Source organism: Hypanus sabinus, chromosome 10 (assembly GCF_030144855.1).
Source record: "Hypanus sabinus isolate sHypSab1 chromosome 10, sHypSab1.hap1, whole genome shotgun sequence".
Lineage (NCBI taxonomy): Eukaryota > Metazoa > Chordata > Chondrichthyes > Myliobatiformes > Dasyatidae > Hypanus > Hypanus sabinus.
In genome coordinates this window covers 53,544,671-53,568,452 of record NC_082715.1, presented here as the reverse complement: position 1 = coordinate 53,568,452, position 23,782 = coordinate 53,544,671, and the positions used below count along the sequence as shown (strand labels likewise).

At 40.3% G+C, this 23,782-nt stretch overlaps 1 protein-coding gene across 5 annotated transcripts in view; it reads right to left on the bottom strand.

Annotated features, from left to right (window-relative positions):
• The window catches only part of nbas (NBAS subunit of NRZ tethering complex), a 325,125-nt gene that overhangs the window by 180,793 nt on the left and 120,550 nt on the right, over positions 1 to 23,782 (bottom strand). For all 5 annotated transcript variants that reach the window (XR_009514327.1, XM_059981865.1, XM_059981866.1 and 2 more), the window contains exons 26-29: positions 21,154 to 21,287; positions 15,802 to 15,864; positions 6,404 to 6,526; positions 3,113 to 3,215 (exon numbers count right to left, since the gene is read on the bottom strand). Coding sequence is in view for 4 of the 5 variants with exons in the window: in XM_059981865.1 (XP_059837848.1) it covers positions 3,113 to 3,215; positions 6,404 to 6,526; positions 15,802 to 15,864; positions 21,154 to 21,287 (423 nt within the window). In the remaining variant the exon portion in view is untranslated. The remainder of the gene's footprint in view (positions 1 to 3,112; positions 3,216 to 6,403; positions 6,527 to 15,801; positions 15,865 to 21,153; positions 21,288 to 23,782) is intronic.

The window sequence follows — 23,782 nt, the reverse complement described above, 5'->3', positions numbered from 1 at the left end:
ATTTCTCAGAAAGGATGTGCTGTCATTGGAGAAGGTCCAGAAGAGATTTACGAGGATGATTCCAGGAATGAAGGGGCATTTGGTAGCTTTGGCCCTGAAACCACTGGAACTTAGAAGAATGAGGGGGAGCTCTCATTGAAACCCACTGAATGTTGAAAGGACTAGATGGGGAGGATATGGGAGGATGTTTCCAGGCAGGTGGGGGATTCCAGAACTAGAGGGCACAGCTTCAAAATTGAGGGGCGAATTTTAGAATTCACCCCTAATTCTAGGGGTGATTAGAATTACCTCTAGATAATTCTAAGGGTATTATCTAGAATACCCTTCTAGATAATAGAAGGTAAAGAGGATTTTTTTTAGCCAGAGAGTAGTGAATCTGTGGAAAGCTCTGCCACAGACTGCAGTGGAGATCAAATCCATGGCTATATTTAAGGCGGAATTTGTTTGTTTCCTGATTGGTCAGGGCATCAGAAGATATGGCGAGAAGGCAGGTGTATCGGGTTGAATGGAATCTGGGATCAGCCATGATGAAAGAGCAGAGTTGACTTAATGGGCTGAATGGCCTAATTCTGCTCCAATGACTTGTGGTCTTATGGACACTGCAGCTGGTGCATTGCACTCCACTCCAGTTCCAAAAACAGGAAAGCAATGGGAAATTACATGTATATTTTTAAAGATACTTTTATTCTATCTCTGGCTATCCATCCCATAGGACAATAATGATTCTATAAAGGTGGATTAATTGATCTCAAAAGGCGCATCTTACTGTGGCTCAGTTTCTCTAATACTTTGTCCTATTCCATTACATTTATGAATATTTTAAGCAGGCCATGTGTATCCATGAATGAAATTTCAAGTCAAGTCAACTTTTATTGTCATTTCAACCATAACAGTGCATAGTAAAACTGAGAAGTTTTTCAGGACCATGGTGTTACATAACACAGTACAAAAACTAGACTGAACTACGTAATAAAAAAAATCATAGAAAGCTACACTAGACTACAGACCTACACTGGACTGCATAAAGTGCACAAAAACAGTGCAGGCATTACAATACATAATAAACAGGACAGTAGGGCAAGGTGTCAGCCCAGGCTTTGGGTATTGAGGAGTCTGATAGATTGGGGGAAGAAACTGTTACATAGTCTGGTCGTGAGAGCCCGAATGCTTTGGTGCCTTTTCCTGGATGGCAGGAGGGAGAAGAGATTGTATGAGGGGTGTGTGGGGTCCTTCATAATGCTGTTTCCTTTGCGGATGCAGCGTGTTGTGTAAATGTCCGTGATGGCAGGAAGAGAGACCTCAATGATCTTCTCAACTGACCTCACTATCCGCTGCAGGGTCTTGCGATCCGAGATGGTCCAATTTCCGAACCAGGCAGTGATGCAGTTGCTCAGGATGATCTCAATACAACCCCTGGAGAATGTGATGAGGATGGGAGGTAGGAGATGGACTTTCCTCAGCCTTCGCAAAAAGTAGAGATGCTGCTGGGCTTTCTTTGCTATGGAGCTGGTGTTGAGGGACCAGGTGAGATTCTCCATCAGGTGAACACCAAGAAACTTGGTGCTCTTTACGATCTCTACCGAGAAGCCGTCGATGTTCAGCGGGGAGTGGTCGCTCCATGCCCTCCTGAAGTCGACAACCATCTCTTTTGTTTTGTTCACATTAAGAGACAGGTTGTTGGCTCTGCACCAGTCCATTAGCCGCTGCACCTCCTCTCTGTAAGCTGACTCCTTTACTTTTACTTCAAGAGAAATTTACTTCAAAGGAAAAAGGTAATTTGGACCAAAACACTTGTCAAGACATCTGTTGTCTTGTCTGCCCAGATCACTCTTTCTCAACAAATGCACATAATTAATATTATTCCATTCTCACTTACCCAGGCGTTGAACTTCCCTTCAAGGCTATACTATAAATCTTGAGGGAAGCATATTGTACCCTCTTCATGCTGAAGAAACTTTAATAAAATAGTTCTTGTATTTGTAGGTGACTACCTTAGATATGTAATCCCTAATTTTGGACATTCCCAGAAATAAAAACATCACTTTAAGAGTTACTCTATTAATCTCTTCAGAATTTTATGACTTCTAAAAGTTCGTCTCTTGACTTTCCTTTTCTAATGCAATGAGTTCCAGTTTGTGTATATTTTCTGATAATAAGCACCTTAAAGTAACATTTTTTCCAATGCTTCTTTAACCTCATTATAAGAACCACAGTATTCACTGCAATCAATTAAATAAATGTTCTAAGCATCTTCACAGCTTTCTAGCTTTTCATTCCATTCCTCCAGAAAGAAACCTTAACCCTTTGTTTCTGTATTTTCAGGTTGATAATATGTGGAACTACTTTTAGCAATCAGTGAAGGTGTATCCTCATATCCCTGATGCCCTATACTTCATTCAATACCTCATGTAAAATGCATGATTGAACATGTGCAGTCTTCATATTGAAATCAAAGTTATCATTTACACTATTCTAGAAATTTATTAGTGTACTTATTTTATTAGTGGATTTATCTCATAGGTATTAACACACTAATTTGTTTTACCTTCACATTTTCTAAACTGTTAAATGGCAAACTTCAGCCAGTTCCCAAATTTTTGTTATTGTAACTATTTTGACTACTGCTTTTTGTAGCCAGGTTGATTTCCCATCTGCTTCTTGAGTCTTGACTCCACATGTTTTAATATGTATCATCAATCCACAAAGGCACCTTGTCATAGAGTTTTGGAAAATCCAACTGTGTTATATCTACAATATTACCATAATTTCTTAAATGGCCTGTTATGAACCCACAAATAGGTTCTTAAAGACAATATATCAGCTTGATAACAGCAGGGAGGTTACAGTCAAAGTTTTTTTTTGTATATCAATCATCTTTTGAATTAAATAGCTACTACTATTTCATAACTGCTATAGAAGTTTGAATTCCACAACTAATCTTAAAAAATGTTTTAAAAATTTATGGGAAAATCTATGTACCTAGACTTACACAAGTTAGGTCTCCCATAATCCAGGGAACAGCTATATGTCAGCATTCAAGTTGACATTCCTGGATTATTTTCTCCTTCGAACTCTATAGTGTGTGCAAATTCATACAAGAGGAAACTTTTACCCCATAACAGGCATCCAAGTCCAGGCATTTGTAGACTGTCATTTGCATTTGCAACAGGTCATGCAGCAAGCCTCTCCATTCAGTCTCACTTACAGGTGGGTTCCTAAGTGCAAGATACAAGAGAAAAATCCAATTTTACAACATCCTTTATGGTGGAAGGTTAGTTACTGATCACATGCAAAAAAATAACACCATCTTACTTCTCTCTTGCTAACCAAACTATGAAAGTCAGAATCTGGCTTTAACTCAACTAAAAAAAACTACATAGCCTCTGTATGATGGGAACTGTACTGCTGAGGTGGCCAACGGCTGCAGAAGAGCAATAGACAAAACTCTGGAGGAACTCAGCAGGCCAGGCAGCATCTATGGAAAGGAGTAAACAGTGACCTTTCAGGAGAACCTAGATATACTTTTCAGTGGAATGGACTAAATTGGTTCTGTTAGGTTATGCTTGTACCCAGAATAATCTGAGCAATGACCCCTTCTCCAAGCTGAATCTTAATTCTTCACTCCCTTCTCTTTGTCTTAACAGGAATGCTTAAAGATGAGTCAGCTTCTACATTTCAACTACAATACTCTTTCACCACCTCACTGATTAACAAAGCCTCGCAACTGTGGTTCAGTGGACAATATCCAGTCCAGTCTTGCATGAGATACGAGTTCCTCCAGTTCCTTTCTATGATTCAGTAATCACCACCCTTGAACTCCACCAGTGACCAGTATAGAGAGCTCCACAGTAACATAGCAATTAGCGCAATACTATTACAGCTTGGGCATCGGAGTTCAGAGTTCAATCTCGGCATTCTCTGTAAAGAGTTCGCACATCCTCCCCATGAAAACTGTGTTTTCTCTTGTCCCATGATTCAACTAGGGTTAAATCGGGGATTGCGGGTGACACAGCTCGACGGGGTAGAAGGGCCTATTCTGTTGCACATGCGTTCAAATAAGTAATACACAATCCTCTAAACCTTCATCTCGATCAGGAAGTTCAGAATGCCCTCTACTTCTCCTGTAAACTGAGACCCAACTAGCTCCTCGCACCACAATTGCCTGCCTGTACTTATCCTCACAATGACAACCTTTCCCTCAACTTCACAAATAAGAGAAAATCTGCAGATGCTGGAAATCTGAGCAACACACACCAAAAGTTGGTGGAACTCAGCAGGCCAGACAGCATCTATGGAAAAAAAGTACAGTCAACATTTCAGGCTGAAACCCTTCGGCATGAATCAACTTCACTTGTTTTCTCTGAAGTTTAAATGTGGGCACATGGGTCCAAACCTGAACAGTTTCTTTATGGGGAAGGTGAAACAGTCTGCTTCAAATGCCTGTGGTACATCAATGGCAGTAAAGTGGTCTTCAATGTATTAGATTAATAATGAATTTGGTGTTGTTTCCATCACTCAAGCAGAACCTTGCTGCCAATTTCAACTCTGCTCTCATCTTAAGGGTCTTTCTAACCCTTGCAGTTTCTTAACTCTACCCACAAAGATCCCGTGTTTCCCAAAGTTCACACAGCTCACACAACACAGCTCCTGGAGCCATTCTCACTGCCTATGTACTGACACATGAATAATACAGAATGAAGGAGAAACTTACCAGATGCTTAACTTGCACAAGACTGATGAGTCAAAACCCGACTCTAACACTGGTCCACTCACTCAATTACTGCTTTGTTTGTGCCTGCCTTATTTTTATTTGCTTTTGCCAAGGTCTAAGGCCTCCTGTGCAACCGTACAGTCTAGCCTCTGTCCCACAACTGTGCTATCAGCAATATGTTACACAAATAGAGAATTACAATCATATTCCAGCTGCTCCATTTACTCAATTGGTATCATCCCATCAGAGATATTCCCCTTGCTCTATCCTCCCCAATCCTCACTATAACGTAAAAGTAACATGTTTGTTTTCCCCCTAACCCTTCCCAGTTCAGTCAGAGTTAGTTTGACTGGCTCAGGGGTCGGCAACATTTACCACTGAAAGAGCCATATGGACCCATTTCCCACAGAAAACACTGGGAGCCACAAAACCCGTTTGACATTTAAAATGAAATAACACAGCATACAACGGTTTTTTTTGCCTTTATGCTATGTATAAACAAACTATAACGTGTTGCATTTATGAAATTGATGAACTCCTGCAGAGAAAAAAAAATTACATTTCTGCATGCAACAAAAACATTTTGAACTCCGAAAAAAAGACGTTGGTTTGAAGGTTACTCCATAGTTAGCCTACCTTGGATCGAAGAATTAAAAGAAAGCGTGCACTGGCGGGTGTCAGGCATTGGCGATTAAAAAACATTAATAGCAATGAAAAACACGTTGTAGCGGTGTGCTACACGCAGCGCTAAAATAACGACACTGCAGTCAAAGATAACTTTATTCGAACTAAACAGCCTTGCTTTAAAGCCTCCCTCAACCCGCCCCCCCCCGTGGGCGCGGATGCTCCAAAAGACACGTACTCACAAACCCCCGTAGGCTATCTCTCTTAGCCGGAACGGTGGCTAATTATGAGCCGGTTCGGATGTGCCAGGAAATGGGGTCGCCACAATGTTTTATTTAGATTGTACAAGATCACCATAATCTTCAAATTTCGAATTACATTTCAAAAACTAACAAACCACGGGGAGCCGCAGCACAGAGATGAAAGAGCCGCGGGTTGCCGACCCCTGGACTGGCTGGTTGCATCATCATTGAGAATGACAATTTGTATGTGCAGGAAAGCAACAAGCTGCAGAGAACAGTGGATTCTGCCCAGTACTTCACAGGTACATCCCTCACCAAAACTACAGAAGATGCTACTTAAGAAGGCAACGTCCATCATCAAAGAGTCCCACTATCCACACCATGCAATTGTTTTGTGACTACCATCAGGCAGGTGGCCAAGAAACCTGAAGATCCGCACCTCCAGGTACAAGAACAACTAACTCCCTTCGGCCATTTGATTCTTGACCCGTTCGGCAAAACCCTGATCTCTACAGTCAGAACTTCGATCTCTTTGCATTAATCTGGACTCATTGTTCTTTCTTGTTAAAAAAAAGTGCACTATTTATGTTCTATGAATGATGCTATGTGCATGTAATGCTACCAGAAGTTTTCAATTCCAACTATGATATATACACACACACACACACACACACACACGTGTGAATGATAATAAATTCAACTTACAGCAGTTCCCTTTTCACAGATGCTACCCAAACCTTTGAGAGTCTCCAACATATTTTATTTCAGATTTTCAGCTCCTGCTTTTTCTTTTAATATCATTTACAGTAAATCCACATGTACTCACTTGCGCCCAACATGTCTTGTTAACCGCACCATAAGTAAACGTGCTTCCTCTGGATTTGACTGGGTATTTTTTACAAATGAGATTGGTTTCTGCAGACCATACTTTTCCAAAATTTCTGCCACACTGAAGTAAAGAATTACAAATAATCAGTCAAAATAATTCACATTAAAATGTAACTTTCCGTTGAGGAATGGCTTTTAATGTTGATGATTCATGCATTATAAATAAGAGCAGAAAACAGTTCAACTCCAAAAATAATTCAAGATGGAAAATCATGCACACCATACATGCTATCAAACAATGCATAAATTGCATATTAATACTCATTCTTTCAATTGACAATCATCTGTTAACTTCTCTTATAACAAAAATAATATAATAATGGTTGAGTTGATGGGGGGAGGTTCAAACGTTTAAAGGTACATTTTATTGTCAAAGTATGCATGTACAATGCAACTCTGATATTTGTCTTCTCTAGACAGTCATGAAATACAGAAAGAAAACATAGACATCAACCCTTCTCTGCACAAAAAGGAAAAAGAACCAAACCCACCCCCCAATCCCTCACACAAAAGCCAAAAGATTGCCTACATGGAAAATGATTGCTGGAACATGAAACCCCAAATGCCCTTTGCAAAAAAAAACACAGCAAAAATAGCATCAAACCCTAACCCCCTCTCTCATGTACAAAAACTAACTGATCACCCAAACACAAAAACCAATATGAACATCAGACCCCAAATCCTCAACCCCTCCCGCTAACAAAAACCAACATATCACCCACTGAACTTGAAACTAAGGAATGGTTCCTGTTTTTGGTGAGATTGCTAGAGACACCAAATGAACCAGAAAAATAAAGATATCTAGAAGCTGTTTGGTTTTAAATAAATATATCACTAAAGCAAAGAAATCATTCCAGAATATTATAAACTGTAATAATATGTAATCATATTTATAATTTATAATATATGTAATAATTGTAATAATATTAAACTGTAACAATGTCTCAGTCTGTTGTAAACATTTTTTTTTGCAAAAATGCTGAAGCCTTAGAAATGGCAAATACAAGAAGCAAGAAAATAGAGCAGGAACCCAGCAGGCCCATCAAGCCTGCTGTCCATTTAACAGAATAATTGCTGATCTAAGCTGTTTTCAACTCAGGTGGAACCAGATTGGGTGGAAATATTGAGCAGATGGAGACAAATGGGGAAATAGGGTGAATGGGATGTTATGGACAAACAAAGGGAGAAGAAACCCAAGGACAAGGGAGCATATGTAGGAGAACACCAGGGGCAGGATCACTATTTCCTCATAGGTAGACCTCAGTGAGGATTGGTAGCGACACCTTCCCCTCATTGATCATCAATGCAAGTGGCCTCCAGACTGCATCTTCGATAGCTGCTCTACTCCCTATACACGCAACTAAGCAGCTAACCATAGCTTCAATGCCACGTACAAATATGAAATGGCACTACTAATGTTGTACTAATCACAGATGGCAACAAGTCACCTTATTGGAGTGATACAGGTCACCTGGTGAGCGGAAAAACTTCTCAGATAACATCAATAATAATTATTGGCTGAGAGTTATAGAGAGTCGGAGGACCACACGACAGAAATGGGCTGTTTGGCCCATCCAGTCCATGCTAAACTGTTATTCTGCCCATCCTATTGACAGGCTCCTGGAACATACCCTTCCCATCCATCAGCTCCACATCCACCATTTCTGCTGGCAGTTCTTTCCACATGTGGACCATGCTCTGAGTGAAGTTCCCCCTCAGGATCCCCTTATATATTTCACCTTTCACCCTTAACTTTTGACCTCTAGTTCTGGTCTCATCAACTTCAGTGAAAAAAGCCTGATAGCTTTTATCCCCCCAATCTATTACCCTCATAATCTTGCATATCTCCATCAAATCTCCCCTCATTTTCCTATGCTTCGGGGGGAAAAAAGTCTAATTATATTCAACCTTTTCCTATTACAAAGGTCTTCAAGTTCCAGCAACATTCCTGCTAATTTTCTCTGTAACTTTTTGATTTCATATTACTGTAGGTATGTAACCAGAGCTGCACAGAATACTCAAAATCTGGACTTGACAATGTCTTATACATCTTCAACATAACATCCCAAATGCTGTCCTCACTCTGATTTATGAATGCCAATGTACCAAAAGCTCTCTTTAAAAGCCATTTACTTGTGACGCAACTTTCAAGAAATTATGGATGTGTATTCCTAGATCCTTTTGTTCTACTGTACTCCTCAGTGCCCTAATATTCAGTATGAAAGTTCCACCATGGTTTGTCCTCCCAAATAGCAACACCTCACAGATGTCTGCATTAAATTCCATCTGCCATTTTTGAGTCCATTTCTTCAGGTGGTCCAAGTTTTGCTGCAAACTTCGATAGCCTTCCTCCTTGTCTACTATGCGCCAATCTTGGTGCCACCTGCAAACCTGCTGATCTAGTTTACCGCATTATCATCCATTCTGATGATAGAGATGACAAACAACAATGGACCCAGCACTGATCTCTATGGCACACAACAAGTCACATGCCTCTAGTCAGGGGGGCCACCATCTATTACTGCTCTCTGGCTTTTCCCACAGTCAAATGTCTAATCCAATTTACTATATCAGCCTAAATGCCAAATGCCTGAACCTTTTTGACCAGGACTCCATGCGGGACTTAGTCAAAGGGCTTTCTAAAGTCCATGTAGACAACAGCCACTACCTTTCCTTCATCAATATTCCTGGTAACAGTTTTGAAAATTGGCTAGACACAATTTAACATGCATAAAGCCACGATGACTATCCCAAATCAGCCCGTCTATTGAAAAGCTTAGATATAATGCCCCTTAGAATACTTTTCAAGAATTTACCCATACTGATGTCATTAGCTATTCTCTTGCACCTCACCCATGGTTAAGGATGGTTTAAATACGTTTGCCAGGGTTCCTGCAATTTCTGCAATAGCCTCCCACATGGTCTGAGGGGATACCTTGGCAAACTCTAGGAACCTGCCCACCCTAATTGGTTTCAAGCACCGCATCGTCTGTAATCCATATATGGTTGATAACATCACTACTGCTTTGCCTCAGTTTTATAGACTTGTGCCTGCCTCCTGAGTAAACACAGACATGGACATTGAAGGAGGGGATACATGCACCTGTCACCATTGGAGGATCCGCAACGGAAGGAGTCAGCAGCCCCCCCCCCCCCCCATAGGATCTATCGCCCGATAAAAGCTTGTCTTGAGGGATGACCTTCAGTAGATCATAGTGAAGTAACTGCTCTGCTCGAATTAGGTCGTCTGTGAATATTTTAGCACCAAGGTCCCCCCGAACATTCAGTGTGCTAAACAGGTTTAGAGGCGGCACCCATTTGTCTGCGCTCCAGGCCAGTAGCATCAGCACTTCTCGCCGGCCGCCCGAGGTGGCTGGTTACCCAAGGCCAACCAGTGATCCCTGGCGCGAGGGTATCACTGTGGTTAGGCGACTGATGGCCTCGCGTGGGTAATGACTTCGCGTGTGTAATGACCTCGTGTGCTTTCAAGTTCAATAGTGGGCGTGACAGGGAATGTGGAAAGGTGCAGCTGACTCATATCGTTTCATATTGCCAAATCACATCGTTTTCTTGCATCTTGGTAGCACATGCTTTATGGCCCAGTGGTTGGGAACCACTGTAGTACATCATTGGCTTAACCCTCCCCCCTATCAGTTGTATCAACAGGAGGCAACATCCATCTCAGATCCCGACCATCCACACTATGCCATCTTTTCACAACTGCCACCAAGCAGGAGGTACAGAAGCCTGAAGTCTCACAGCACCAGGATCAAGAACAACTACTTCACTTCAACCAGATGGTTCTTGAACCAATCTTCACAACCCTAATCACTACAGTTTAGAAACTATGATGTCTTTGCACTACAATGCACATTTTTAATTTGATTATATTTTTTGCAAAAATAGCTGACTTTATGTTTTTATCCTGGGAATGTTGCTTTTCTGATACTATGTGCTTGTGATGCTGCTTCAAGCAAGTCTTTCATGGACTTTGAATGTCTAAGCATTGTGCTGAAAGATTCAACCTTATTCATGCATTTCAATGGCAACACACTACAGATCTCAGCCATGTGTGCTCAAGCATGCAAGCCTGGGTTTGCTAAATGACAGATGGCACTGCATCTGTCAGTATACTCCAGTGGCAGGGCCCAGTCTTGCAGCAATCCTCCGGTGTTATCCAAAGGAACTGCCATCCAGATCCTCTGCCAAACCAGAAAATGGCCTAGAATCTAAAACCAGATTTCAGTGCCAATTCTAGGCTTGTAGAACAAGAAACAAAGGAGCGGGGAAGTACCTTTTGTGATATATTATTTTGTTTTCATGTTTTTAATTATTTGCACTTGACCATGCTCTTTTAAATAATATTTTATTTACTTCCAAGATCAACTATTTTCTAAGTGATTCTCAATGTCGGACACACTTATAAGCAGACCTCATAGATTTTATAGGTGTCACAGCATCATCCTGTTAGGATTTAGCATCCTCACTCATCAGCTATCCAGACCTCAGTACTGAGTCCAGTGATGTTGAATGCAAGGGGTAGGCCAGGTAAGTGGTGTTGAATGCAGGGGGGTAGGCCAGGTAAGTGGTGTTGAATGCAGGGGGGTAGGCCAGGTAAGTAGTGTTGAATGCAGGGGATAGGCCAGGTAAATGATGTTGAAGGCAGGGGAGTAGGCCAGATAAGTGTAGGGACTGCAGGAGGTGGTGGAGGTTACATTGGTTGTTGAATTACTCTTAGAAATCAATTATTTCCTCTTCGTTTCTTCAGATGGTAAAATATCTCTGAAAAGCCTCATTCAGCAGCATTTTGTTAATTCCTATTGGAGTATATTCTACCAGTTTTATCAGAAAATATGAGGCCATAAGATATAGGAGCAGAATTAAACTATTTGGCCCATCAAATCTGCTGCACCATTCATCATGGCTGATTTATTATCCCTCTCAACCCCATTCTCCTACCCTCACTCCGTAACTTTTGACATCCTATCTAATCAAGAACCTCTCAACCTCCACTTTAAATATCTCCAATGACTAGGCTTCCATGTGGCAATAAATTCCATGAATTCACCACCCTCTAACTGAAGAAATTCTTCCTCAGCTCTGTTCTAAATGAATGTTCCTCTATTCAGAGGCTACAGGAAATATCCTCTCCACATCCACTCTATCTAGGCTTTTCAATATACCTATTATTGCTCTAAACTACAGTGATCAGAGGCTCAGAATAATCAAACGCTCCTCTTAGGTTAACCCTTTCATTCCAGAATCATTCTCGTGGACTTCCTCTGGAGCCTCTCAAATGCCAGCACATTGATAAGGCACCCAAAACTGATCGCAATATTCCGAATGTGGTCTGACCAATGCCTTATAAAGCCTCAGTATCACATCCTTGTTTTTATATTCTAGTCCTTTTGAAATGATTGCTAACACTGCATTTGCCTTCCTTATCCCCAAATCAACCTGCAAGTTAACCTTTGGAGAATCCTGCATGTGGACTCCAAAGATGCTTTGCACTTCTGATTTTTGAATATTCTCCCCATATTGAAAATAGTTTGCATCTTTATTCCTTCTACCAAAATGCATGACTGTACTCCCTACACCCTACTTCATCTGCCACTTCTTTGCCCATTCTTCTAATCTGTCCAAGTCCTTCTATAGACTCCCTGCTTCTTCAAAACTACTTGCCTCTCCACCTATCTTTGTATCATCTGCAAACCTAACCACAAATCATTCAATTCCGTCATCCAAATCGTTGACATACAACATGAAAAGAAGTGGTCCCAGTAATAACCACTGCAGAACACCACTTGTCACCGGCATTCAACCAATTGTTTTATTGTGATTATTTGCCTTCTGCCAATCAGCCAATCTTCTATCCATGCTAGCATCTTTCCCGTACTGTACCATGGGTTCATATTTTGTTAAGCAGCCTCATGTGTGACACCTTGTCAAAAGGCCTTTTGAAAATCCAAGTAAGTAACATCCACTGACTCTCCTTTGCCTATCCTGCCTATTATTTCCTCAAAGGATTCCAATAGATTTATTTGTCAGGCAAGATTTCCCTTGAAGGAAACCATGATGACCTTGGCCTATTTCATCATGCGTCTCCAAGAATCCTAAAATCTCATCCTTAATAATGGACTGCAACATCTTCCTAACAACTGAAGTCAGGCTAACCAGCCCATAATTTTCTTTTTTCCTGTCTCCCTTACTTCTGAAAACACATATTTCCAGTCCTCTGCAACCTATGTTATTTTCCATTCTGTATTAATTGCTCATAAATACAAATCTATAACGTATGGTACATGTGAATATATCACACACATTTTAAATAATACATTCTGTATCATGTCTTTGTTATTTTGTGACAAAATTTACACTCATTCACAAGTTGTATTTGTAATGCAAAGGAATAAGAAACACATTCCTGAACATGAAACAGGTTGAATCTTAAATTAAGTGGCAGGAATGCTGGAGGACATAATTAAAGTGAACACTGACACAAACTAGCAATTCAATTTATCTTTTCTTAAGAAGAAAGTTCAAGAATCCAAGTGGGTGAAGAACGTACTTTTTCCACTGTCACAATATAATGTAGTGAGGACACATTAAGCAGTTTTTCTGAAATGTTTCCACTGGCGAAAGTGAACCAACAAAATCCAAGATTTTTTTCCTTGTCCAACAGCCTAGCAAATTTATGTTAAAAGGAAAGCTCTATGTAGGGGTAAGCAGGGAAAGTTGAGATAGATTAATGCAAGATTCAAGATTTTATATGCAAGGTTATCAAGGTTACCTCAACTCTGGTTGCCAGTAACCAGTTGTGGTCAACAGTTTCCGCTATCATTTCAGAATTGCATATTTACTGTATTTGAATTTTAACCATGAGTTCCTTCCACCCTCTCACTTCACCTCTTTATTCTCCAGGCACAAAATTATCACAGAACGATGATTAATTAACTTTCCTTTAACCTGAATGCATATTTTGAGAATGCAGGTGACTGCTGATTTTTAATTTGAATGTGGAAGTGAAGGTGCAATTTAAATCTATTAGTAGCATGGTAGAATTAGTGAATTATCGAGTGGTCTACACAACAACCTTATTGTTCATCACCTTTTTGCATGCATGCATCATCATCATGTGCTGTATCGTATGACAATAGACAACAGGTGCAGAAGTGGTCCATTCGGCCCTTCTAACCAGCACCGCCATTCACTGTGATCATGGCTGATCACACACAATCAGTACCCCGTTCCTGCCCTCTCCCCATATCCCTTGACCCTGCTATCTTTAAGAGCTCTATCTAACTCTCTCTTGAATGCATCCAGAGACTTGGCCTCCACTGCTTTCTGGGGCAGAGCATTCCACATATCCACCACTCCCTGGATGAAAAAGTTTTTCTGCATCTCTGTTCTAAATGGCCTACCCCTTATTCTTACTGGCCTCCAGTTCTGGACTCACCCATTAGCGGGAACATGCTTCCTGCCTCCAGTGTGTCCAATCCCTTAATAATTTTATATGTCTCAATCAGATCCCCTCTCATCCTTCTAAATTCCAGTGTATACAAGCCCAGTCGTTCCAATCTTGCAACATATGACAGTCCCGCCATTCCGGGAATTAACCTTGTGAACCTACACAGCACTCCCTCAATAGCAAGAATGTCCTTCCTCAAATTTGGAGACCAAAACTGCACACAATACTCCAGGTGGGGTTTCACCAGGGCCCTGTACAGCTGCAGAAGGACCTTTTTACTCCTATACTCAAATCTTCTTGTTATAAAGGCCAGCATGCCATTAGCTTTTTTCACTGCCTGTTGTACCTGCATGCTTGCTTTCATTGACTGATGTACAAGAACACCTAGATCTTGTTGTACTTCCCCTTTTCCTAACTTGATTCCATTTAGATAGTAATCTGCCTTCCTGATCTTGCCACCAAAGTGGATAACCTCACATTTATCCACATTAAACTGCATCTGCCATACATTTGCCCACTCACCCAACATGTTCAAGTCACCCTGCATTCTCATAACATCCTCCTGACATTTCACACTGTCATCAGCAAATTTGCTAATGTTACTTTTAATCCCTTCATCTAAATCATTAATGTATATTGTATACAGCTGCGGTCCCAGCACCGAACCTTGCAGTACCCCACTGGTCACAACCTGCAATTCCGAAAGGGACCCGTTAATCACTACTCTTTGTTTCCTGTCAGCCAGCCAATTTTCAATCCATGTCAGTACTCTGCCCCCAATACCATGTGCCCTAATTTTGCCCACTAATCTGCTATGTGGGACTTTATTAAAAGCTTTCTGGAAGTCCAGGTACACTACATCCACTGGCTCTCCCTTGTCTATTTTCATAATTACATCCTCAAAAAACTCCAGAAGATTAGTCAAGCATGATTTTCCCTTCATAAATCCATGCTGACTTGGACTGATCCTTCTACTGCTGTCCAAATGTGTCGTAATTTCATCTTTTATAATTGACTCCAGCATCTTTCCCACCACTGATGTCAGGCTAACCGATATATAATTCCCTGTTTTCTCTCTCCCTCCTTTCTTGAAAAGTGGGACATTAGCCACCCTCCAGTCAGCAGGAACTGTTTCTGAAACTATAGAACATTGGAAAATGATTACCAATGCATCCACTAACATTGGCGATCATGGTCTCCATGACTATGACTGGTCTTGACAAATTTTTCTGCACAAGTGGTTTGCCTTTGCCTTCCTCTGGGCAGTGTTTTTACAATGCGAGTGGACCCCCCCCCCCCCACCCCGCCCCCACCCTCCGGCTATTATTAATACTCTTCAGAGTCAGTGGTTGCACAAGAGGTACCTGTTATATATACCAGCTGCTCATACAACCATCCACCACCTGCTCTCATGGCTTCATGTGACCGTACTCAGGAGGTTAAGCAAGGGTGATCTGCAGCTAGTGGAGGGAAGCAGCACCTTACACCTCCTTTGTTAGAGACACATTTGCACACTGCCACCCAGCAGCCTCTTTAGTAGGGAGATTCTGCTCTAAATCTCAAAAAGGGTAATCATGGGCATTAAATCTTGCTTCTAATAGATTTTACTCTTTCCCTGATAAACAAACATTTTCAAAAGACCCAAATGGCAATGAATTGTTAAACTGAAAGAGGTTGAAAAAGAAAGTAAAAGTGAAAAAAACTAAAAGAAAGAGACTACTTCATTACAATTAATACCTTATAACAAAAAGAGAATTATACATTATATTCTGGCAAAAAATAGATACAGTATTACAAACAATTTTCTAACATTAACTATCTTCTACTTTAAAGGAGAATATATATTTAAGAAAACTATAAAATTCTACCTTAGATGTTGTTCCAACAAGTCAATCTGATCATGCAAAGCATTAGTCACTTCTGTTTCTTGACTGCAGTAAAATCAAAATGACAAAAAGAACATTTAGAACAAAATATGTAATTGACATGCTGGCAGTTGTTCCGCAAATTTTAGGTTCTCAGATTCAGGTTTTATTTCCTCAAATACGGTTTCAAATGATTAAATACCACAGTGTTAAGGTTAAGGTTTCTGGATCCCTCCTTTCAGCAATATTAAATCCTAATTACCTCAAAATTCTGAATAAAAAAATCCAAAATTAAGCAATATTTCTGCCCAAAGCCAGATCAGCCTTTTCTGAATAATTAGATCAAAATACTCTTTTGAGAATTGTATCCAAATTGTGAGCCATTCAAGATTCCCCAAAGTCCTTTCAGATACCATTACCCAATAAGCAGAGATGTGTTGGGGGTCACTAGAACTTAAAGCAAGGGCTTTGGTCCTGGCTTTTATCACAGGTATTCATGAAATTTCTTTCTCACACAAAGATTCCGTTTGTAACTCATTAATAAATGTGGAGAATGGGTACTGCATCAGTTCACCTGCTAAGTCATTTTGGATGTATCAACAGCAATCCTCTAAAATAAAAGTTGATACAGATCCATCAAGCCAATTTCAATGTTGCAACAGAAACAAGAGATACAAAAATTAAAAAATAAGAAAGCTAGACATAATGAATCAGTCCTGTGAAAACAGATCATCCAATACACCTCATGCAGCTTTGATTAATGAGACAACAATATGCACCCATTTGTGACTGTAAATAAATCAAGCTCTGGTTAATCTTTTTCTCAAGAGTGATATACTTACAGCCAAAAGTGTGCAGACCATTCTGAATGCAGAAACAATTAAATGACAAAATTGTTCAGTACAGTCAACCAGCTGCTTGTGGTTACATCAGCATATGCCAAAATAAAATGCTGGGAAAACCATTACCAATTGACCAGGTGCTCAACTTGCATCATATTCTACTTACATAAATTACAGCGAACTGTTAAAGTTTTAATGCATTTACTCTTTTTTTTAAAAAGTTTGTTCAATAAAAATATATTCAAAAATATAGAACAGACAAAGGGATTCTCAGTGATGATATTTTAATAGGACACTTCACAATAAAAAGTAATAAATATAATTTATAAGCTGGAAGGTCTGGGATAGGCTGAGGTAATTACACAATACATTCAAAAGTTTAACTTGAAAAACAGCAGTGAAGTTAGCTTGCTGAGGGTTTTGAAAGAAATGATCAAAATCTGCATAAAGAACAGGAAAAACAGGAGTAATGTAAAAAAAAAGGACAAAACACCAAAACACTCACACATGAATTTCGCTACTTGTGTTAAAGAATTACATTAGACACTCTAAATGCACTCAGAGTATCCCAGTATCCCAAGCCTTGCTCGTTTCTCGCTGCTGCCATTACGTAAAAGGTATAGGTGCCTCAGGATTTGCACCACCAGGTTCAAGAACAGATACTACCCCTCAACCCATTAGGCTCTTGAACAAAAGGGGTTAACTATACTCATTCCATTTCTGCTGTTCCCACAACCAATGGAGTCCACTTAAGGGACTCCAACTTGTTACTTCATGCTTGTTATTTATTGCTACTTATTTACATTTGCATTTGCACAGCTTGGTGTTCATTGATCCTGTTTAGTTACTGTTCTATAGATATGATCAATATGCCCACAGGAATAAAAGAATCTCAGTGTTGTATGTGGTGACACATATGTACTCTGATAATAAATTTTACCCTGAACTCTGAACTTTTTGAACTTTGTATTCAAAGTCTGAGTATTTAGATAAACAAAGTTTAATTAGAAATAGTCAGCATGGCTTTACGTGTGGTATAGATTGTGTCTAAACAATCTGATTTAGAGTTTTATGAGTAAGTTAACCAGGAAAGTTGATCAAGCAAGGCAATGGATGTTGTCTACATGGAATTTACCAAGGCATTTGACAAGGGGAGTCAGGAAGGCATTAAAGATGAGTTAGTAACTTGAATTAGACATTGGCTTTTGGGAGAAGCCAGAAAGTGACAATAGATGTTTGCCTCTCTGAATGGAGGTCTGTGACTAGTAGAGTGCTACAGAGATCAGTGCTTGATCTGTTATTTGTCATCTACAGTAAATCAATGATCTGGATGAAAATGTGGTTAACTGGGTCAGGAAATTTGCAGATGACACCAAGAATGGGTTGCAGTAGACAAAGAGGAAGACTATCAGAGCTTGCAGCGAGATCTGGACCAGCTGAAAAATGGAAGATGGAATTTAATGCAGACAAGTACGAGGTGTTGCACTTCAGTAGGATCAAACAGGGTATGTCCAACACAATGGATGGTAGGGCACTGAGGAGTGCAGTGCAACAAAGGGGTCTGGGAATACCGGTCCTTAATTCATCGAAAGTGGCAGTAGAGGTAGACAGGGTCATAAAGAAAGCTTTTGGCACACTGACCTTCATAAATTAAAGTATTCAGTACAGGAGATGGGATTTTATGTTGAAGTTGTACAATTTGTTCGTGAGGTCTAATTTGGAGTACTGCGTAGTTTTGGTCACCTGTCTACAGGAAAGAGGTAAATAAGGTTGAAGGAGTACAGAGAAAACTTACAAGGATGTTGCTGAGACTGGCGGACCTGAATTATAAGGAAAGATTGAATAGGTTAGGACTTCATTCCTTGGAATATAGAAGATTGAGGGGAGATTTGTTAGAGATACACAAATTTATGAGGAGTATAGATGGGATAAATGCAAGTAGACTTTTTCCACTGAGGCTGGGTGCTACTAAAACCAGAGGACATGGCTTATGTATGAAAGGTAAAATGTTTAAGGTGAACATGAGGAGAAACTTCTTCAAAGGGTCATGAGACTGTGGAGTGAGCTACCAGCACAAGTGGTACCAAGAGTTCAATTTCAATGTTTAAGAGAAGTTTGGATAGATACATGAATGGGAGAGGTATGGAGGGCTAAGGTCCAGAAGCAGGTCGATGGAACTAGGGCGTTTGAATGGTTCAGCATGGACTAGATGGGCCAAAGGGCCTGTTTCTGTGAAGTATTCTTCTATGGGTCTAGAACATAGACATCTACAGCACATTACAGGCTTTTCAACCCTCATGTTGGCAGACGATGTAACCTACTCTAGAAACTGCCTAGAATTTCCTTACCATATAACCTTCTATTTTACCAAGTCCCATGTACCTATCTGAGTCTCTTAAAAAATCCTATTGTATCCACCTCCACCACTATTGCCAGTAGTGCATTCCATGCACCCAGCATACTCTGTGTGAAAAACTTAACCCTGATATCCCCTCTGTACCTACTTCCAAGCACCTTAAAGCTGTGCCCTTTTGTGCTAGCCATTTCAGCTCTGGGTAAAAGCTTCTAACTATCCACACAATTAATGCCGCTCAGCATCTTATACACCTCTATCAAGTCACTTCTCATCCTCCATCACTCAAAGGAGAAAAGGCCAAGCTCACTCAACCTATTCTCATAAGGCATGCTCTCCAATCCAGGCAACATCCCTGTAAATCTCTGCAGTCTTTCCATAGTTTCCACATCTCTCCTGCAGCGAGGTGATTAGAACTGAACACAGTATTCCAAATAAGGTCTAACCAAGGTCTTGTATAGCTGTATCATTACCTCACAACTCTTGAACCCTATCCCAAGGCTGACGAATGCCAACACACCATACGTCTTCTTAACAACACTGTCAACTTTCAGCAGCTTTCAGTGTCCTATGAACATGGACCCTAAGATCTGATCCTCCACACTGCCAAGAGTCTTACTATTAATATTATATTCTGCCTTCAAATTTGACCTTCAAAAATGAATCACTTTACACTTACCTGTGTTGAACTCTGCCATTTCTCAGCCCAGTACTGCATCCTATTGATGTCTTGCTGTAACTTGATACACTTCCACACTATCCACAACACCCCCAACCTTTGTGTCATGAGCAAATTCACTAAACCATCCCTCTACTTCCTCATCCAGGTCATTTATAAACATTACGAAGAAGAGCGGTCCCAGAACAGATCCTTGTGGAACACTACTGGTCACTGACTCCCATGCAGAATACAAACCATCTAAAACCATCCTTTGCCTTCTGTGGGCAATCCAATTCTGGATCCACAAAGAAAGGTCTCCTTGGATCCCCATGCCTGCTTACTTTCTGAAGGAGCCAAGCATGGGAAATCTTATCAAATGCCTTACTGACATCCAAACACACCACATCCACTGCTCTACCTTCATCAATGTGTTTTGTTATTTCCTCAAAGAATTCAATCAGGCTTGTAATGCATAACCTGCCCTTAACAAAGCCAAGCTGAATATCCCTAGTCAGATTATGTCTTTCTAAATGCTCATAAATCCTGCTTTTCAGGATCTTCTCCAACAACTTACTCACTACTGAAGAAAGAATCACTGATGTATAATTTGCTGGTTATCCCTACTCCCATTCTTGAACAAAGGAACAACCTTTACAACCCTCCAATCCTCCGGTATGTCTTCCATCCCTACTGATGATGCAAAGATCAACAGCAGAGTTCAGCAAACTCCTCCCTAGCATCTCACAGTAGCCTGGGGTACATCTCATCCAGTCCCAGCAACTAATCTAACTTAATGCTTTTCAAAAGCTCCAGCATATCCTCTTTCTTAATGTCTGTATGTTCAAATGTTTCAGTCCACTGTAAGTCATCCTCACAATTACCAAGGTCCTTGCCCTTGGTGAATACTGAAACATAAAATTCATTAAGTACCTCTGCTACCTCCTCTGACTTCATGCGTACTCTGGCTCTGAAATATAGCTTGGTTTGTGATTCAGAGCTGGATCTGGGGTGCTTTGTACAATACATTTTTTTAAAGCCACTGAGTTCAGTGATATAGTACTGTGTAATATGATAAAAATGTGAAAAAGTGCATTTGGGTATAATGTAATAACATCAGATAACCTGAAAAATCTGTTAGCTGGAACTATCAAAGTCACAAGAGCACCAAATAATTGGGTGTATCTACATCAATGATCTTATTCATTTCATCTTCGCATATTAATTTAGGTTTTTTTCTAAATGCATCACGGCACATCATTTCAGTTGCTCCAGTCAAATTCATTTCTATCCTTCTGCAACCAGCACCCCATACCTCTCCCAAATAGTAATAAGTAATAAGAAAGCCTCATGTTAATCCTAAGGAAACAAAATGGACTTTCTGACTTTCTGTTGATCATTTACTTTTAAACAGATTAATATTTTCAGAGCAATAATTCATAATGAATACTTTAAAACAAAATGTGTAACTTGTAATTTTTCATTGATTTGATCATACTTACCCAAAACCCCTCTGTGGTAAACACTCAAGTACATCATAACAGAGAGCTAGCTGATCATTTCGCTCACATTTATAGATACATTCTAGGGCTACTGCCATCAACTGTTGTTGATCAGGAATAATTTTCTGCTGACACTAAGGAGGAATACAAAAAAGGAATAAATCAATGAACAGAATAAAATATATTTGAGAATGTGTACTTTATATAATGTCACTGAATTAAAATTTAAAATATCTGGGTGGACAAATCACAAGATTAAAAATTCAGCAGGAACTTGTATGCAGGCATGAAGTGCAGACATGCAAGACCTACCAACTTCCAAAAGATGAGCAAGATAGAGATTGCATACATTTTCAAAGATTAAAATTATGCCACAGTAAATCTGATATCATGCTGCGTCAATGCAGCCAGTTGTCTCAGTCAATATAAGCAATATGAATTGGTTATATGACTGCATTAATTTTAATTCATTGTATTAACCTGCTAAGTGGAACCCTATCAGACCTTAAGGATGCACTATGTCGGGGGTCGGCAACCTGCGGCTCCCGAGCCATTTGTGGCTCTTTCACCTCTGTGCTGCGGCTCCCTGTGGCTTTGGGAAATAATTGGTCAGTATTTAATTAAAATGTATTTTATGTTAGTTTGTTAGCTTTTGAAATGTAATTATGGTGATCTTGTACAACCTAAGTGTAGCGACACATTTCCTGCCACATCATAAAACGGCTCACAATTAGCCAGCATTCCGGCTAAGGGAGATAGCCTACGGGGGTTTGTGAGTACGCGTCTTTTGCAGCATCTGCGTCCATGGGGGCTGGGTTGAGGGAAGCTGAAAAGCAAGGCTGTTTAGTTCGAATAAAGCTATCTTTGACTGCAGTTTACTGACACCGCTACAACGTGTTTTTATCGCTGGCTGTCCAGACGGAAGGTGCTGAAACGCTTTGTCGCGTGTCTGGAAGAAGTGAAAACTTTCCTGGGCAGCAAAGGGCTCACCTTTCCTGAGCTGGAACAGCCAGAGTGGCTGGAAAAGCTACACTTCATGGTAGACATGACAGCGCACCTGAACACGCTGAACACAGCTCTTCAGGGGAAAGGACGTACAGCCCTGCACATGTTGGAGGATGTTTTGGCATTCGAGCGCAAGTTGACAGTGCTTGCCAGAGATTTACAGAAAGGCACTTTGTCTCACTTCCCCAATTTGAGAGAGTTCAAACAAGGTCACGACATGATAATTTCGGAGTATTTACATTCTGCAATCATCGCAATGCAAACATCGTTTGGGAAACGCTTCTGTGAGTTCAGAGAGGAAAAAAACACATTATCCTTCCCGGTCACTCCCTTAAGCATCGATCCTTCCCTACTGAATACGACTGCATTGGCAGGTGTGAGTCAACCTGATCTTGAGATGGAACTGGCCGACATAGCCGACAAAGACATATGGGTGTCCAAGTTTAGACGCTTGACAGCAGACCTTGAAGATGTTGCCCGTCAGAAGGCCGTTCTTGCTCAGAAACACAAATGGAGTGATATTGAAAACCTCACAGATGACAGCTTGCGATCCTGTGTAAAGATGAAGGTGACATCATACAGCCCTGATGTGCAGACGCTGTGCGCTGAGGTCCAGGAGCAGAAATCCCATTAACCAAGTATGATAAATATTTTAATTGCCTATTATTTTACTCATATTCATATTTTTTCATTGTTCAGTGAAATAGTCCTTTCATTTTTCAGGATGACAGCTGGCTGACGTTATTTTTGGTTTGCTGCTGGCGGAAAATTTAAGTTCGGCGTTTTTCATAAATACAAGAAGGACTCAAATAGACATTGAATATTTTACTTAAAAGTAACTTTCAACCCAACGTCTTTTTTTCGGAGTTCAAAATGTTTTTGTTGCATGCAGAAATGTAATTTCGTTTTCTCTGCAGGAGTTCATCAATTTCATAAATGCAACACATTATAGTTTGTTTATACATAGCATAAAGGCAAAAAAAACGTTGTATGCAGTGTTATTTCATTTTAAATGTCAAACGGGTTTTGCGGCTCCCAGTGTTTTCTTTTCTGTGGGAAACGGGTCCAAGTGGCTCTTTCAGTGGTAAAGGTTGCTGACCCCTGCACTATGTACAGAGGAGTCTGGATTATTGGGACACATCAGCACCAGTACACTTTGACCTAATAAAGCACCTGTCCCAATTAGCGAAGTTTCATGGAAATAGTTAGAAAGGTGTAAAAAAGACAAGTTACTGTTTAACTTGAGAAACAAATAATGTATTTAAATTAATTAAAACAGAATACATTAGAATGCTACCAAAGCTACTACAGTACTATAAAACTGTATTAGTCCCTAATAGTTACCAGTGGAGAAATTCATTCAGTGATGTGTTCTTTTTTAAATGAACAAAATCAGTGCAGACACCTGGTGCAGAGAGTGGACTGCCTTCAAACAGTGCTTTTGATGACTGCATCCTCCAAATTTTCATTTTAACTATAACATCGTTACCTTCAAATTCAATCTCTCTCACAATGTCAGAAGGGCCAAGGAGCTGATTATTGACTTCAGGAGGAGGAAACCAGAAATCAATCAGATAGCTCTCACTGGGCTATCAGAGGTGGAGAGGGTGAATGCTGTCACAGC